At 43.9% G+C, this 18,637-nt stretch overlaps 2 protein-coding genes across 4 annotated transcripts in view; one reads left to right on the top strand and one right to left on the bottom strand.

The window, feature by feature from the left end:
* Positions 1 to 3,733, top strand: part of prmt7 (protein arginine methyltransferase 7) — a 45,853-nt gene extending 42,120 nt beyond the window's left edge. For 2 of the 3 annotated variants that reach the window (XM_078544085.1, XM_078544084.1), the window contains one exon: positions 1,873 to 3,733. In XM_078544085.1, coding sequence (XP_078400211.1) covers positions 1,873 to 2,034 — 162 coding nt within the window. In that variant the 3' untranslated portion in view covers positions 2,035 to 3,733. The remainder of the gene's footprint in view (positions 1 to 1,872) is intronic. The other variant, XM_078544086.1, reaches the window with a different exon arrangement.
* A 6,305-nt stretch (positions 3,734 to 10,038) lies between these two features.
* The window catches only part of smpd3 (sphingomyelin phosphodiesterase 3), a 91,336-nt gene continuing 82,737 nt past the window's right edge, over positions 10,039 to 18,637 (bottom strand). The window contains exons 6-7 of the mRNA XM_078544083.1: positions 15,685 to 15,847; positions 10,039 to 12,247 (exon numbers count right to left, since the gene is read on the bottom strand). Of these exons, the coding sequence (XP_078400209.1) occupies positions 12,146 to 12,247; positions 15,685 to 15,847 (265 nt within the window). The 3' untranslated portion in view covers positions 10,039 to 12,145. The remainder of the gene's footprint in view (positions 12,248 to 15,684; positions 15,848 to 18,637) is intronic.

The raw sequence follows: 18,637 nt of genomic DNA, 5'->3' as shown, positions 1-18,637 counted from the left end.
CATCCAGAGGCATGGTGTTAGTTTTCACATGTACACTGGTGACAACTAGCTCTGCCTCACCACCGCCTTTCTTGACTCCTCTACTGTTACTAAAATATCAGACTTGTTTATCTGATGTCCAGTGTTGGATGAGCAGAAATTTCTTCCAATTAAATTTTGGGAAGACTGAAGCCATTGTTTTCGGTCCCTAGTTGAAACTCTGTTCCTGAACTAACAGCTCCATCCGCCTCCCTGTCTGAGATTAAGCCAATCTGTTTGCAACCTTGGTGTTACTTTTGACCCTGAGATGAATTTCTGAGCTCATTCGCGCCATCACTAATACCACCTATTTCCTCCTCTGTGACATGGCCAAACTTCACCCCTGTCATAGCTTATCTGCTACTGAAACCCACATTCATGCCTTTGCTACCTCTAGACTTGACTATTCCGATGCACTCCTGTCTGGTCTCCCGCATTTTACCCTCAGTAAACTTGAGATTATCCAAAACCCTGCTACCCAAGTCCTGTTCACCCTTCTGCCTGCTGACCTACATTGGCAAGCAATGTCTTGATTTTAAAATTTTTATCCTTGTTTTCAAATCCCTCTCTATCTGTAATTTCCTCCAGCCCACAAGCCTCCAACATATCTGCGCTTATCTAATTCCAACTTCTTGAACATTCCGATTTTAATCCATCCGTCATTGATGGCTATGCTGTCAGTTGCCTCAGCCCCAAGCTCTGCAATTCTCTCTGTACTCCTCTCTGCCTGTCTACCTCATTTCCCCCCTTTAAGACACTCCTTAAAACCTACCTCTTTGACCTGATATCTCCTTATGCGGCTCGGTGTCATATTTTGTTTTATAATGCTCTAGTGAAGCGCCTTCGAGCGTTAGGTTAAAGGTGTGATATAAAATGATGTCATTGAGGAGTAACATATGGACAATATTATTCAAAAACACAGTGCCAGTTTCCACATGCGTACCAACGGCATACAGCTCTACCTCCATACCACTTGACTTGACCCCTCCACTGATTCTAAATTGTCATATTGCTTGTCCAACATCCAGTACTGGATAAGCAGCAGTTTCCTCCCAGCTAAATATTGGAAGGCTGAAGCCATTGTCTTTGGTCCCTGCCACAAATTCTGTTCCCAAGCCACCGAATCCATCCCTCTCCGTGACAACTGTCTAAAGCTGTTCGCAAATTTGGTGTGGCATATTTGACCCAAGATGAGCTTCCGACCACACATCTTCACCATCACCATGACTACCTACTTCCATCTCTCTAACATCGCCTGACTCTGCCCCGCGTCAGCTTATTTGCTACTGAAATCCTCATTCATGCCTTTTTACCTATAGAATTGACTATTCTAATGCTCTCCTGACCAGCCTCCCACATTTTACCCTCCATAAACTTAAGCTGTTCCAAAACTCTGTTGACCTAATTCGCACCATGTCTCGTTCCTGTATGAACCCCTTTCTCACTGACCTACACTGACTCACTGAACAAAGCCTCAATTTTTGCCCTTGTTTTCAAATCCCTTCAATGCCTCACTTCTTTCTATCTCTGTAACCTTCTCCGGCCCCACAATCCTCTGAGGTACTTACGCTCTAATTCAGGTTTTTGCACATCCCTGACTTTAATTGTTCCATGATTGGTGACCATGTCTTCAGCTACCTAGGTGCTATGCACTGGGATTCCCTCCTTAAACCTCTCCTTAAAACTGAGCCCTTTGACCAAGCTTTTAGACATCTGCGCTGATATCTCCTTATCTCTCTGTGTCAAATTTTGTATCTAATGTTCCCGTGAAGCATTTTGGAATATTTTACTATGTTAAAGATGCTATATAAATGCGCATTGTTGTTCTTGAAATTCTTGTTTTGCCATTGACAGGGTGACTGTAACTGGAACCCGCACTGCAAGCAAGGTGTCTACTTCCTTAGCTCAGTGACGAATCCCAAGACCTCAACTGATGGGCTAAATTCAGTTGCTTACAGTGTGACCTTTCACCCAGAGACTGGTGAGCTAGGCATGGATTTCAAGCGGGCCCCATGAGCAGCTACAGCAAATTGATGGATGAGAAATGGTGCACAATATCTTTGGATGGTGTCAGTAACTGGAGAGGCACTAAATGCCACAGTAAATCTCTATAGCTCTGAAACTAGACTCATGTTACTCTTGGGAATCTTTTGGACCTCATCAGGCTATGAAATTAAGAATTGTCAACTTTTTTCTTTTGAAATTGTAGGTGGAACAAGCAAAATTGGTTAGCTCAATCTTTACAGCTGAACTCAAGGGCCGTGCAGTATAGACAATAACAATATAGTGACTGCTTGGCTCAGTGTTGGCATTTTCACCTAGTCTTCTCCAGGACTAGAGGACAAAATCTGGGCTGACACTCCAGTGTAGTACAGAGACAGTGCTGCATTATTGAAAATGCCATTTTAGGTATTAGACATTGAACTGAGGCATCATCTGCTTGCTCAAGTGGTTGTATAAGAGCCCATGGCAGCATGGAAAGGAGATGGCGTGTTCCAGCAGTACCCTGGACAACATTCATTTCTCAAACAACACCACCAAAACAGATTGTGTAATTCATCTAATTTCTGTTTTCAGGAATAACAGTTCAAAACTAACTCCTTGAACTCTGAAAGGTGCTCTACAAATGCAGATATTTTCTTTGAGATAGGACCTCAGTTTAACATCACATCTTCAGTACTGGACTGTTGATCTTCATTATGTACAGTTAGCACTGGTGCTACATCCAAAAGGTGTTAAATTGTACAAGATTTGTTTTATTTTAAAAGCAGATTTATTGGTGTTCAAACCCTGCCCCCTTCCCCCAAATTAATATAGTTCTTGAAATCTCCATCTCTGTTTTGTCAATATAGATTCACATTTATAGCTGTGTGTGGAGCAGATATTGATTCATCTGTCCTGTGCTGTATGTTTACACAGCTGTAGACCAATCTAGAGAATTTTACTTGTGTGATCTGTGAATTCTCATCATCAGACTAGTGCTTGCCTCTGAGTCAAGACTGTGGGTTCAAACTCCACTCCAGACCTTTTGCCATATCGTGCAGGCTGACTCTCAGTGCAGTACTGAGGGTGTGCTGTATTGTTGGGTGTTTAATTAAACCAACACAAAACAGACTCACCGCACCCCCCACCCCCCCCCCCCCCCCCCACCCCCAGCTGTCAGTGAGATCTTTCTGTGTACATGGCTGGCAAGTTTATCTTTGTGGCAATGGTGATTGTAATTGCAGAAGTTATTATGTGAAGTATTTCTGAGATACGATAAGCCATTATATAACTGTACCTTCTTTCTCCTCCCCGTACTGGAGTTTTAAGGATATTTGTCTTCCAGCAGATGCAACTGATGATTGAATTTCAACTTGCTGGAGCAAGGGCTGATGTCTTTATTCACCACGTGTTGTTCAATACCACTGACAGTATGTGCGGCCCTGGCTAAAGGGAGAATGTAAATTGTTTCTGTGCTGGCCCTCTGACTGTCCCTTATCAATGTGATTCATGTCAAGGTTCTGCACATCATCAAGAACAGGTTGACTCTTCATAAAGGGTGCCAGTAATGCCTTGTGTTTCATTGCTGAGTGTAATGCAAGACTGTCTGTTCTAGTAACCGTGGTCAGCAGAAACCTAATGAGTCACCCTGTCTTTGTATGATTTATCCTTTTATTTTCTGCCTGTCTTGCTGGAGACTATTTAATAAATGTCATGAGCGGTGTGAAATGTATTCTGTCCAGTTGTGTCTTGCTTGATGATGTGCAGATGCCACAGACCTGCATGAGCTGTGGGCTTGCTGTTATAATAGTGTTGAGAATGCAGTAATCACTGACTCAGCTTGTGCTAACTATAAACCATGTTCTGATTAAGTAAGTCACAGCACCATTTTAAAACTCTTTCCAAAACAAACAGGTTCCACCTGGTGGCTGGTATGTATAGGCACAGCGTCATTCTCATGCACTGTCCTGCTGGATAATGCTGAAGTATCCTCTGGTATCTGTATTGGGAATTTTTCTGGTTGTTCCTCCAAAGTCTCAGCTTTGTGTATCACCTGGTCTGGTACTGAGCAGTATTTGGCGAGATGGTTAGTTTGTGTTGATCTTAGCTGAGTTACCCTATGGCCAATACAACTAGCCTCATCAGGTCTGTGTTTGCAAAGCCTGGTTCACACTCCTGATGCACTGACCAGTGCTGGAAAGTGTGTGCATGGGCGTCTGGCGAGGCCAGAAACTATGAAATTATTGGATTGTTGTAAAAAGCCATCTGAATCAGGAAATCTGCTGTCCTGACTTGATCTGGCCTACATGTGATTCCAGACCCATAGCAATGCGGTTGACTCTTAATTGCCCTCGGAAATGGCCCAGCAAAGTCACTCAGTTGTAGGCTGCTCACCAGCACCTGCTTAAGGGGCCCTTCGAGGCAAGCACTAAATGCTGGACTTGCCCAGCACGCTCAAATCCTAAGAACAAATATACTTCTATTTAAAATAACTTGCTCCTTCTCCTCCACACTCTTACTGCCAGTTTGGTTCTTGTGCTAGTTCCATCACTGGATGTTGAAGTGAAGAAAGCTGCTAAAGAAAAAGAACTCTGACACCAAGTCGTGGCTAACAATTGTGCTTTTCTTTACTGATAAAACAGGTCGAATACACTTGGAAAAGATCCATGGCAGATTACAAAAAAATATTAAAACCATTTCTTCGATTCTAGTGAAAGCCGGGGAGAGGGGGTTAGGTACAAAAAGTGCAATCTGGACAGAGTAGAAAACAGAGCAGGCTGAGCCTGAGGTCAGACTCTCAGGAACATTGGTTGTATGAAGAGAGCTCCCTGTGTCACTGTTAACCTGGGGCTCACTCATATATCTTGGGAGACATAGGGGGAGGGGAGTTTTTCTCTACCATTTCCTTCGTAGAAATTGCATTTGTTGGTAAATTGGGTACAAGACAGGTCTTCAATGTTAATATTTGGTCAGAGTGCATGTAAAGGGTCATCACTTTACTCCTGTCCCTCCCTGTTTCTGTTTCTACAACAACAATTGTTCGTCTCTCAATCTTCAGTTCTAAGAGGGACCCTATCCATCAATTATCTTGTGTTTCTCTCTTGACGGAGGCAAACTCACCAACTGTTTATACTTCCAATATTTTCTGTTTTTTATCTGCACCCCATATTTGTATATCTGTTTATCATATCATCCTGCCCAGAGCCTAAAACTAACTCCCAACACCAATCTGCAGTCTGAGTGCATCATCCTTGCAGATCGGGTGACATGTTATTTGTTGTTTTATGTAAATTCCACTATCTGCTCTCCAACCCCCCCCCCCCCCCCCCCCCCAACCCCTGCCCGGCCGCCCCACCGAGGAGCTGGCTTTCCACAACAGTACATGGAGTTAAGATACAAATCAGCCATGGTTTCACTGAATAGCTGAACAGGTACCGAGGGCTGAATGCCCTACTCCTATTCCTATGTTACTAGTCACTGCTTTAGCCAGACTGCAAAAAAATGCTGGAAAATATAGCATCTTCATTTTTTTTCATCTTTCGGAAGGCCCCTTAAACTGTAAGTCTTGTCTCAAGAACACAAAGGGCTTCCAATTCCACTCCATCAAATAAGCTTAGCAAGTTTCATATGTCACCTACATAGAGTACCTACCTTCAGTTTTGAACTCCTGAGGTCATTGTACTGAGCGGGAGGCTGTGGTTAACAATGACCCATGAACAATAAGCAGCAGAAGTTATACTACTGTAAACCCCTGACAGTGATGCTGTGCGACACTGTATCCTACCTTGAGTCTTAATTTTAGTTTTTCCTTCCATGGTGGATCTCAGATTGCAGTTCATAGTTTTATAAAACTATGGTCTTAAACGTGCAGATTAGCACAGTGAGTTAGTGTCAGAAAACATTATACCAATGGAAATACTTGTGTAACCTGATACTGGGGTAAGGGCTGACTATACCAGACTGATAGCATTTGTGCTCTAAAGTAGTCAGGTGCGTGTTTGTCTATAGATGTATATGCATGTGTGTGTGTACATGCAGCTGCTGACTTGCTGGTTGATGGTAGGTGTAAAGTCACATGAAACCAGATTTATGTTACGTGGTACTGCAAGAAGCTGCTCAACTTGGTCAATTCCAAAAATCTTAGTACAGAGCCAATCCTGCTCTTGCAGGCAGTTCCCAAGATATCAAGGTTTTATACCATAAAAGGACAAGGCAGGCTTCTGACAGTGGAAAATGATCACAATTGTGTCCCTTGTGAGGGACACAGGGTCTCATGGGATCACTTGTCTTCACCTCAATGTTCGGGGGACATGGGGTCTCCTAAAGACAGTCATTCCTACAGTATATTGGAACTCAAGAAGATATGACACAGGTATTCATATTAACACAATGCTAATCCTGGAGTACCTCATACAATCCTGGGAATGTTCATTAGAATTAGGTGTAACTTTGATTTTTAAAATATTTATGTCCCCCTATTTGCCTATCTCTTTTCATGGAGAGGGAGGCTGGTTAAAATAATGAGCAAAGCAGGGGCAAACAACAGGACTGCTTGAGGGGAATGAGCTCTGAGCTTTAGGGCAAGTGTCAGGACGACATCTACTCAGTCCAGGATCGGTTGAGAGCCATAGAATCATGGAATGGTTACACCACTGAAGGAGGCCATTCGATCTGGTGTGTCTACCGGCTCTCTGCAAGAGCAATTCACCTACTGCCACCACCTGCTTTTTCCTTGTAACACTGCAAATTTTTCCTCTTCAGATAATGATCCAATTCTCTTTTGAAAGTCATAATTAAATCTGCCTCCAGCACACTCTCGGGCAGTGCATTTCCCGATCCTTCCTAACCACTTATTGCATAAAAAATATTTTTTCCTCATGTCTGTCATCATAGAATTTATGTTCAATATATGATAGAGATTCATGATTGGTGCTTAAACCTCCCCCCGCCCCCCCACCCCCAGCATAGCAACAGACAAGCAACTCGCATTAGTTTATACGCCCCTGCCATGACCAACCCTGATGAAGTCAAGGATAAATTCTATGATGACATCCACTCCTTGACTGCAACTGTGCCAAAGTCAGACAAGCTTCATTCAGACAACCATTCTTTGTGACTTGAACGCAAGAGTTCGTACAGATCACCAGGCTTGGTCATTGGAAAAAAACGGAGTTGGCAGTTGTAACAGCAATGGTCTCCTCTTGCTGAAGATGTGTGCTGAGCTTGAGCTCTTAATCACCAACACAGTTTTCCGCCTCCCTAATCACAATAAGACATTTTGGATGCACCGCTGTACTGTGCATTGGCTATGATGACTATGTCATCATCTGGCAGAGGGACATGCGGGATGTGGGTGTAACAAAATAACCATCCTCACGTCACCATTGGCAAAAGAAGCAATCATAAATCAATGTCTACTGGTTCTTGATCCTTCCACCGATTGAAGCAGTTTCTCCCGATCTACTTTGTCCAGACCCCTCATGATTTTGTATACCTCTACCAAATCTGTCAACCTTCTGTAAGGGGAATAGTCCTGACTACTTCAATCTGTTTAAGTAACTGAAGTTTCTCATTCCTGGAACCATTCTCTTGAATCGTTTCTGCACCCTCTAATGTCTTCACATCCTTCCTAAAGTGTGTAGGGTATGCTGGCGATGGTGGGGATTGGGGGAAGGTGGAGTATGAGGAGTAAAAACCAATCCATTAAAACTTGCTCTAGCATTCCCCACTGGGTTCACTGTGCCACAAGGTACTGGACTTCTGCCACTTCAGGTTTCACATCTTTTATATCTGAGTACAAGGCTAGGATGCAGCATGTACCAAGAGTCCAGGAATTCAGTTCTGATATTGCTCAGTCCTATCAGTCCTTGGGCTGGAAGGCAATGTGAGAACTGATGGGAGGATAGGTACAAACCTCAGGACAAAGTCTTTTTGGATGTAGTTGAATTGTGGCCCCCTCTGTCTTGGGTGGATGTACAAGATCCTACAAAGAAAAGCAGGGATGTTCTTACCCCATGTCCTGGTCAACATTTGTTCCTCAACCAAAATCATCAAAAGTAGTCACCTGAACATTATTAGCTTGCAGTTTGTGTATAAATTTACTGCTGCATTTTCTACATTACAACAGTGACTGGACTCCAAAAAGTATTTAATTGGTTGTAAAGCACTTTGGGACAGCCTGGTGTCCTGAACAGTGTTATATAAATGCAAGTCTCTTTTGAATAATTTATACACAAGATTTCCAGTGTTAGATATCCAAGGCTATAAAAAGTTTGAGAAAACCAGAGATGAATCCAGAATAAGTGGCAAGAGGCTTGTGTTCTAAAAGTCTGAAAATTATTGGAGGAAGGAAGAAATGAAAGAAGGGAGGAGTTCTGTCACTATGGAGCCCTGGGACAGAATGAGTTGAAGGAGAGAGAACCTGATGATACCTTGCTGATTTAAAGACAAAAAAAAGAACATAAATAAAGAACATTTAACAGCCGGTGAAACAGCTGGTGCTGAGTCCCAGGGAGTGAGTTTTCCTTTGAGGCCAACATACCAGATGCTTACCTCAAGCTGTTCCTTGGGAAGTTCCTGGGCAAGCTGCTGAGGTGGCTGAGAGTGACATTTAACAGAATAGTGTCTGTCCAGCAGGTCTCTGTGTCACACAGAGCTACTTGTGGATGTGAGTGGAAGCCACTTTCACCTCTCCATGCAGTTCGCAACCGCAAAGTATGTTCTAGTTAAAGGAGTTAATCCCAGCCCTACACTAACAAGGGTGTAATCTGTAAATACCAAACAGGTTTGGTGCCTTTCCAGGCAAAAGTGGTTCCGCAATAGACTATCATTGTCCGGACAAGCACAAGGAATTCTGCTTATGGGGGATGTTGGATGGCATCTGACAAGTCTAACTATAGACCAACAGACCATTGCATAGGACCTGTCAGACAGTGCCACAACACTGTCCACTTATAGTGAAGTACTTTGGCAGGAACCAACCCCCGATGGATGGATTAATGGATCTGAAACTGTCTTCATGGATCAGCGCCCAATATAGATGCTGCCCGATTTTCACTTCCATTTACTTTGCTTTGGAAATGGTAATTGAGACGGGTTCTATAATGTGTAGCTGATTTGCAACTCAGCAGGAAGTTGAGAATCCAACCCATAGTTCATTACCGAGCGGATTGGGAACAGGATCTTATCTTATAATACTACAGCTGAATAGTACCAGCAAGCCCAAAAGCTTGGCATCATTTCAGTTCTTTTTCTATTGTTGATTTGTGGCCCTAATTCCTCTCTGCACTATCACCACTCCCCAACCCTGGTAAGTCACATTTGCAGAATTAGGAGTCCATTAATGCCCAGTGGTGCTGGTCATAGAGTTAAGCCCTGCCCTTAATCTCCTTGTTCCTATTTGGGCTGTTGCTCAAATTATTATTTTACAGGGGCCTAGTTTTGGCTACACGAAAGAAGAGAGAGAATTCCAGGGAGTTTCACCCTGGACAAATTCTGTCTTTTAGTGGCCAGTTACAAAGTAGGAAAGAACTCTGAGGGGTGAAAGGAAGGGGGAAGAAAAAGGATTAAAAAAATTAACACTCCTTAACGAAAAAGCAATTATAGCGTATTTATGTCATCATGCATGTCATGTGACCTGAGACATGCCTGAGTAACCTGACATACCTCCAGACAGGGTCAGCAGTGCTTTCTGTTCTATTCCTCAGGCAGTATGGACATTGCTTACTGTCATGCCCCCTCACACAGGGTCGGCAGTTCACACTGACATATCACTCTCACAAAGTTGGCAATGCTCAAAGTGTTGGCAGTACTCATTGATATAGCCTTTAGGCAATGTTAACAATGCTCACTGTCACACCCCTCACACAGGGTTGGCAGTGCATACTGTCACACCCCTCACACAGGGTTGGCAGTGCACACTGTCACACCCCTCACACAGGGTTGGCAGTGCACACTGTCACACCCCTCACACAGGGTTGGCAGTGCACACTGTCACACCCCTCACACAGGGTTGGCAGTGCACACTGTCACACCCCTCACACAGGGTTGGCAGTGCACACTGTCACACCCCTCACACAGGGTTGACATTGTATCTGCTGATAGTTTGAGGGTTCCATTAACAAAAAGTGAAGGATGTGATTTAAAATTGTGTTGCAAAATTTTGTACTGCAGTGTGCAAATCATGTATTTCCAAGTTTGCTGACGACACAAAACTAGGTGGGAATGTGAATGGTGAGGAAGATGTTAAGAGGCTTCAAGGCAATTTAGACAAGTTGAGTGAGTGGGCAAATACGTGGCAGGTGCAGTATAACATGGATAAGTATGAAGTTATCCACTTCGGTAGGAAAAACAATGGCAGGGTATTATTTAAATGGTGATAGATTGGGAAATGTTGATGTATAAAGGTGTTGATGGTACACCAGTCACTGAAAGAAAGCATACAGGTGCAGCAAGCAGTTAAGAAGGCAAATGGAATGTTGGTCTTCTTTGTGAGAGGACTTGAGTACAGGAGCAAGGATGTCTTACTGCAGCTGTACAGGGCCTTGGTGAGGCCACACCTGGAGTATTGTGTGCGGATTTGGTCTCTTCACCCAAGAAAGGATATGCTTGCCTTAGACGGAGTGCAGCGAAGGCTCACCAGCCGGATTCCTGGGATGACAGGACTGTCGTTTGAAGAGAGACTTGGTTAACTAGGCCTGTATTTACTGGAGTTTAGAAGAACGAGAGGGGTTCTCATTGAAATGTATAAAACTCTGACAGGGCTCGACAGACTGGATGCAGGGATGACGTTTCCTCTGGCTGGGGGTCTAGAATGAGGGGTCACAATCTCAGGATATGGGGTAGGCCATTTAGGACTGAGATGAGAAACTTCTTCACTCAGAGGGTGGTGAACCTGTGGAATTCTCTACCACAGAGGGCTTTGGAGACCTCCAATATATTTAAGAAAGAAATAGATTTTTAGACTCTAAAGGTGTTATAGGGTATGGGGAGAGAGTAGGAGTATGGTGTTGAGACAGAGGATCAGCAAAGATCGTTTTGAACGGTGGAGCAGGCTTGAAGGGCCGAATGACTACTCCTATTTTGTATGTTTCTAAATCATAAACCCTCAGCGCTGTAAATGGGAAGTGGGGTTTGGAGTGGAACGGAGATTAGACAGGACTGTTTATCACCCCATATCTGTTTACCAGATTAAAAACAGGACTGTTCCCTATCTTCATCCCTCTACCTTGTAACTCTCGTGTCAGTGATGGTGCTGCTGGTCACAGCTCAGCAATCCATACAGAAGCCACAAATTGAAGCTAATATTTACATTGAGCTTCCATCATAAACTGGTCTCAAGTGGTGGTTACATTAAACCTGACAAAATGCAACAGCACAAAAATTTGAGTGGCAGGCTACGTCAACTTTCCATCTTCCCATTGCTGACGCTACCTGAAGGGTTTATCATGTGACTGAAGTATGTCAGAGGTCATATAACATCCACACCTGAAATACCAGTGCAGGGCTGGGTTGGGGTGACTGATTAGAACAACAATTGACAGAAGGGTGCACAACTGTATCTTGGCAGCTATTCTCTTTTGCCTGTCTGTTGTTGGCTTTTTTATATATTTATATAGATATATACACAGACACACACACCTTCAGAGAGGGGACATGCACTAAAACTGTCAGGAATGGGACACACACTAACACTTAATGTGTCATTGCCACGTAGCCATGCTCATTGAAAGGCAAAAAAAGTGACAAGATTCCTTGATAGTTATACAAAGGATTATGCAAAAATAGGGAACATCAAACACATTCACAGACTGGTCACAAACTAAGTTGTGCTAGGCATTTAGAAAAAGAGAGAACACCTCAAGAATGGCACTAGTCCAAGGCAGTGAGGAATATCTATGTTGTTTTCACTCTCCACTGTTCTGGGAGTCCACAGCAAGGCCTCAGCCTTCTGGAGAACATGGAAATAACCATCTTTGATCATTGCCCATGACACCTTCTAAATAATTTCTATAGACAAAGCAAGTGGGAGGCCTCGGGCCTAGGTCTGGTTGGGTGTCATCCCCATCTGTGCTCCTGTAAAACAAGCCACCCTTGTTCCCACACAGATAACACTTTCCCAAATGGTTTTCATTGTCTCCTGAAGTCAAGGGTCCTCCTCTCCAGTTGATACTGAGAGACGCATGGCTACGGCCAGATGATCAGTCAGGCCAGCCAGTTGGGTGACAAAGCTGAACTCTTCCACTTCCTGCACATAAACAGACGACAGGTGTTGGTGATACATCAATCAACATGTTACACCCCCTACAGATTTTACCTATTTATCATTTGTTGCCACTTCACTCATCAAGTACTTCACTACTTGATGCCCAGTTACATTTTTATGTCTTCAGTTTATATATTTTAGAACTTTCTGACACTGTTGCCTTGGGGCCTCGGTGACAGCTCGGTAAAGTTTCTAATAACTAACAGAAAACCATTGTACAAATTGTTTCAGCTACTGGATCTATTCTTGAAAACTATCAAAACATCAGACTTTTAAGTAACAAGTAAAATATTGAAAAATAAGTGAACTAGTGAATGTATAAGAGGAGAATGAATGAAGAGAAATGTTTTTATCCGGCATGATATTATCTGGAGTGCAATGTCTGAAAGGGTGATAGAAATAAATTTCTTGGTAACTTTCGAAAGTGAATTGGTTATGTACATGAAAAGGAAAAAATGTTACAGGGGTATGGGAAAAGAACAGGCCAGTGAGACTAATTGGATAAATCTTTCAAATAGCAGACACAAGCACAAAGGGCTGAAAGGCCTCCTCTGCTGTGAGAGTCCAAGATACATATTTATAAAAGATAGGCTAAGCAGTTCCTGGAAAGAAAGCAATAAGTCCCAATCTCTGCCCGCTGGCGGCTCTCGTGAGCTGATTGTGCCTTGGTAGTCAACTCTGTGTTAAACATTGCCTGGTGTGGCTCAGGCACCCCAGTCTGGCAGGACAGTCTCTGCTGTACTTGCTGCAGATAATGACAGTGGGCTGAGAAGGTGCAGGACTCACTGGCCTCTGTTTTCTCTGTCTCCTCTTAGCTGAGTGAGCTTTCCATTTCTCCTTGCCCCTTCCAATGCCCCTCTGAACAGTCACCCTCCAGAGGTCAGGACCATCAGTGGCTGTCTCCTAGTTGTATGGTTCGATTTCTGCCATCTTCATATCTCGCTTGCAAGTATCCTTGTAGCAGAGGTATGGGTGTCCAGCACAGCATGACCCAGTAGCCAGTTCACCTTACCGAGGGTCTTTGGGTATTTGGACGTCAACTATCCAATGAATTAAAAGCAAAATACTGGAGATCTGAAATAAAAACAAAAAGTGCGGGAAACACTCAGCAGGTCTGGCAGCATCTGGAGAGAGAAATAGAGTTAACGTTTCGAGTCCAATATGACTTCTCTTCGGAACTAAAGAGGGGCAGAAATGAGATGAGTTTTATGCTGTTGAAAAAGGGGGAGGGTCAGGTAAACCTAAAAAGGAATGACAGGAATAGGTTAGAGGGTGGGGGAGATTAAATTACAAAGATGTTATGGAACAAAAGGTAAAGAGAATGGAAATGGTAGTAGTAAAAGAACAAAGCATTGGTTCAGAGTCGGTGTTAATAGCAGAATAAAGATCAGCGCATGAGAACAAGATACAGGACTGGATTTTCTGGCCCTGCCCACTGCCGGGATCGTCTGGTCCTGCCGAAAGTCAATGGTCTTTTGGCTGGGCTGCTGAATCTCCTGCAGCAGGTCCCACCAAGACCGAGTCGGAAAATCCCTGCCACAGACTGGCACTAGAGAAAAAATATAAAATAGAGGACAGAGTTCATGATCTGAAGTTGTTGAACTCAATGTTGAGTCCTGAAGGCTGTAAAGTGCCTAATCAGAAGATGAGAAGCTGTTCCTCAAAGTTGCATTGGGCTTCAATGGAACATTGCAGCAGACCAAGGATAGAAAGGTCTGAGGTGATCTGAGATCTGGTGATCTGAGATCTGAGATAAGGTGGTGAACTGAAATGGCAAGCGACTTGAAGGCTGGGGTCATGCTTGCAGACTGAATGAATGTATTCTGCAAAGTGGTCACCCAGTCTCCATTTGATCCCCCAAATGTAGAGGAGACTGCATTGTGAGCAGTGAATTCAATAGACTAAGTTGAAAGAAGTACAAGTAAATTGCTGCGGAATTTGGTGGAAATGGCAGAGGATAATCCTTTGAATACGGAGGCTGGTGGGATGGAAAGTGAGGACAAGGGGAACCCTATCATGATTCCGGGAGGGGTATAATGATACCACAACCAAACACATCTTCCCCTCCCTTGTCAGCATTCTGAAGGGACTATTCCCTCCGCAACACCCTGGTCCACTCCTTTATCACTCCCCCAAACACCTCATCCCCTTCCCATGCAATCACAGGAGATGTAACACCTGCCCCTTTACCTCCTCCCTCCTCACTGTCCAAGGCTCCAATGATACCTCTCAGGTGACGCAGTGATTTGCTTGTACTTCTTTCAACTTTATTCTGCCCACTCCCTTTGCCTTTTGTTCCATGACATCTTTGTAATTTAATCTCCCCCACCTTCTAACCTATCCCTGACTTTCCCTTTTTGCTCCACCTGACCCTCTCCCTTTTTCAATAGCATAAGACTCATCACATTTCTGCCTCTCTTCCTAAGAAGACTCATATTGTCTGTTTCTCTCTCCACAGTAGTTGCCAGACCTGCTGTATTTTTTCAGCACAATTTGTTTTTAGCCATGCAATGAATGTGGCTGGGCCAGTGCTGTCATCGCTGGCTTAGAAGTGGGTGTATGCTGACGGAATTAACATGTTCCAAGACCTCTGAGTTGGTGACCTTGTCCCGCTAAGAGATGCCAAGGATACCCTTGAGACAACGAAGATGAAACCCTTGGGGCAACGAAGATGGAAACTTCAGCTTTTTCTCCTACCTGGCGTATGTAGTCCAGGTCTCACTATTGCACTGAGGGCACAGACTTGATAGACTTGAAGTTTGGTGTTCTCAGTCAGGTTGCTGTTGTTCACACATTCTTACTCAGCTTGGATATAACAGCTGCAGCTTCTGTGATGCATTGGTTGATTTTAGCATCAAATGACAGATTGTTAGTGATTGTGGAGCCTAGATGTGTGAAACTATCTCTGCCCTTAGCTATTACTTTGTGCATTCACTTATTCTCTTTATGTACAATCTAACTGGGGAGCTAACTCTCTCTTGTTGAACATTTCACAACTCAATGATTTGAAGAGTTCCATACTTCTGGTGCTGACTATATTAACAAGTTTAGGTCCACCCTAAGTTTTGGAATTCCATCAGCTTTCTTTAGGGTCCTCATCTTTCCCTCAGTGCCAGAAGGATTTCACTATTTTCAATACTTGCAGCTGTTCCCGTGTCTAGATTTCTCTATGTCCCTCACACCACCTCTTCATCATGTTTCCTATGGGGATTCTTCACCCTTCTCTCCTGCAGGATCATGGACTGATATAGCACAGAAAGAGGCCATTTGACCCAAAGCCCAGTGCTTTGAAAAAGATCCAAATTAGTCTCATTCCCCTGCCCTTTCCCCACAGGCTGTAGAATTTGATGACATTCACTGCAATTCCTAAAGGACTTATTGTGTAGTTGTCAAGTGGGGGAGGGCTGCGTGAGCCATACCACTTTCCAGTCAGGATTGAGGCCTTCCTCAGAGTAGAGTGCATAGTCGATCCTCCGCCCACAGTTCTTCAGCGGTACCTTTCTCCCCTTCTGAGAAGATGGGTGGTTCTTGCTGTTGGAGAAGATTAGGTACTCCCTGCGCCCCTCTTCGCTTTCCAGCACCCTGTGAAGAAGGTGAAAGGTTATGGTTCAGTCTGATCTCTTTTGCAGTTGCGTCTTCTCTAAGTCTGATGCTGCTGTGGAACTTGTCACAATTGGATAGGCAGGAGGAGCCTGGGACAAGAGATTTATTTGTCCAATCTCGAGTGTTAGTGAGTCAAGTCTCCAACCTCTGTTAATAGCCCCTGGGATCCTGCCAATCAGACAGCTAGACACAACTATGGTCAATAAGGAAACTGATACAATGACCGCTGTCAGTCAGTTCAGTGGCAGGTCCTGATCCACTGGTACTGGCAGTCATATTTTTGCCAATTTGCCAACAGAAGGCTTTTGGATTAATTTATATTACAATGATGTAAAGAAGTTAATTTTGCGTCCCAGGAGATCAACTCTTATCAATAGGCAAGTTGTTCTGTTTCTGGGAGAACAGGAAATGGAATTAACAAATGTACACCCCATAACGGCTTGAAATAATGGGGACCATTAGCACATTCCAGAGAATTTTCATCTGTAATGTTGGATTGTTTCCATTCATTGAACAGCGAAGGAGACTGAGTCTAACAGGGGGAAGGGTTTCTAATTCAAGGTAGTAATCTGATTGACAACTCAGTAAATCAATCCTCAAACAGAAAACTGAGGGAGGAGGTCATCTTGGATTTTTCTGTGACTGGAATAAAGCAGCATGCAGTTAAGTATGACACTGAAAATGTTAATGAGGCAGAGAACTCTCTCCTTAAATTAGTGCCAACCAATTCAGCAGTACTGAGTAGTAAAGTGAATTAAAGGCAGAGCTTACATATTAATTTTGATGTCATGTAGAAATACGGAAATAAGTAACGCTCACTGAAAATATTTTCTGTGCAGTTGTGTATCTCGTAAAATAAACCCATTTGTTGGACTGCAGTTGGCCTTTTTGGACTACTGTTTATCTTACTGCCTTCTGCAAGAGAGGAGAAACACATATGGGGACATTTGGATTATCGGGGGTACAGACAGGAGCATTTGCTACAATCCCTGGGTCAGGCAATTGTTTAACTAGATATTGAGCAGTAAAGATGTTCTCATGGTCAGGGATTTGAAGCCCATTTACTTGAGGGACTATCTAGTTAATGCAGGACCAAAATTTACCACAGGTGGAAACGGTCACAATATGGCCATTACAGGAATCGGTACAGTGATCACAACACAGTACTCAATACAGGAACCAATTCAGTAGTCACTCACTGTGGTCAGTAGAGAACCAAACCAGTGGTAATTGTAAGTATGGCTAGTACAGGAACTGATACACTGGTGACTTTTTATAGTCAGTACAGGAACCGATAAAGTAGTCACTTACTCTGGTCAATACAGGAATTGATAAGGTGGTCACTGTTAGTGTGGCCAGTACTGGAAATGATACTCCTCATAGGACAACCCTCTCATCCCAGGAGCCAATCTAGTGATCCTTTATTATACTGCCTCCAAAACGGATATATCCTTCCTTAGATATAGAGAACAAAACTGCACACAGTTCTTCAGATGTGGTCTCACCAAAGCCCTGTATAATTACAGCAACACTTGCTTATTCTTGTACTCCAGTCCCCTTGCAATAAAGGCCAGCATACCATTTGTCTTCCTAATTGCTTGCTGTACCTGCATGCTAACTCCCTGTGTTCCAGGAATGAGTATACCCAAGCCCCTCGGAACATCAACTTTAAGTTTCACACCTTTTAAAAAATATTCTGCTTTTCTATTACTACAAAAGTGAATAACCTCACACTTGCCCACATTATAATCATCTGCCCACTCATTTAACTTGTCTATATCTCTTTGCAGTCCCTGTTTCCTCCTCATGGCTTACATTCCCACCTAACTTTGTATTGTCAGTAAACTTAGATACATTGCTCTCAGTCTCTTCATCTAAGTCATTAATCTTAGGCTCCAGCAATGATCCTTGTGGCACTCCATTAATTACAGTTTGCCAACTTGACAATGTCCCATTTATCCCTACTGTCTGCTTCCTGTCCATGAACCAATCTCCCATCCATGCTAATATATTACTCCTGACCCCCAACGAGCCACTCGGCAAGACCCCATGTGGACAGACTGTCAGGTAAACTCTGGCAGCTTACCAGTGGACTCGGGGGTGGGGGCTCTCTTTGGGCACTCCATGGCCCATGGAGGGGCCTTCCCAGTGGAAATGGCTATCCCAGTGGCAACTTCCCTCAGTGACAACCCCTCCCTCTGCCCTCGCGCCTCCATTTCGCCAGGGCCTGTCTGGCCTTGGTGCCACCAGAACCCACTTACCTGACTATAAGGGCATACAGCGATCAATGCGCCCTCATCTTCCAGGTGCGGCCCCAACAATGGTCACCGCTAGTGGGTGTTGTCAGGGCTGTTGGCCCTCTGATTGAGCCAGCTGCCACCAGCAAAATGTAACCCGGGCCCTGTGGCCCGTCAAAGTGGTGTCAACCCTCTGCTTTTGGCCTCGTCAGCAGGACCCCTGCTGCCTTTGCAGAATTCAACCTTTTATATGGCACCTTATTAAAAGCCTTTTGAAAATCCAAGTATGCTATATCTTGAATATTGCTGAAAAAAGGGACGTGTCTAAGCTTTTCGTCTTGCCCTCATCAGGACACTCGCAAGAATACCAATATAAGGGGGAACACAACAATTTATACTGTATGTGAAGAGAGTGCTGATTGGTTGATGAGAGGAATTGCCATGCAGCATGCACCACTGATGGTGACTGACAGTTAACTGCAAGTATTGTTTGAAATTTAAACCAGGCAACTTGACCTTGATTGGTCAAGGC

This window comes from Cetorhinus maximus, chromosome 6 (assembly GCF_964194155.1).
Source record: "Cetorhinus maximus chromosome 6, sCetMax3.hap1.1, whole genome shotgun sequence".
Classification (NCBI taxonomy): Eukaryota; Metazoa; Chordata; class Chondrichthyes; order Lamniformes; family Cetorhinidae; genus Cetorhinus; species Cetorhinus maximus.
The sequence above is the reverse complement of the archived record's forward strand: the minus strand, read 5'-3'. Positions and strand labels throughout refer to the sequence as shown.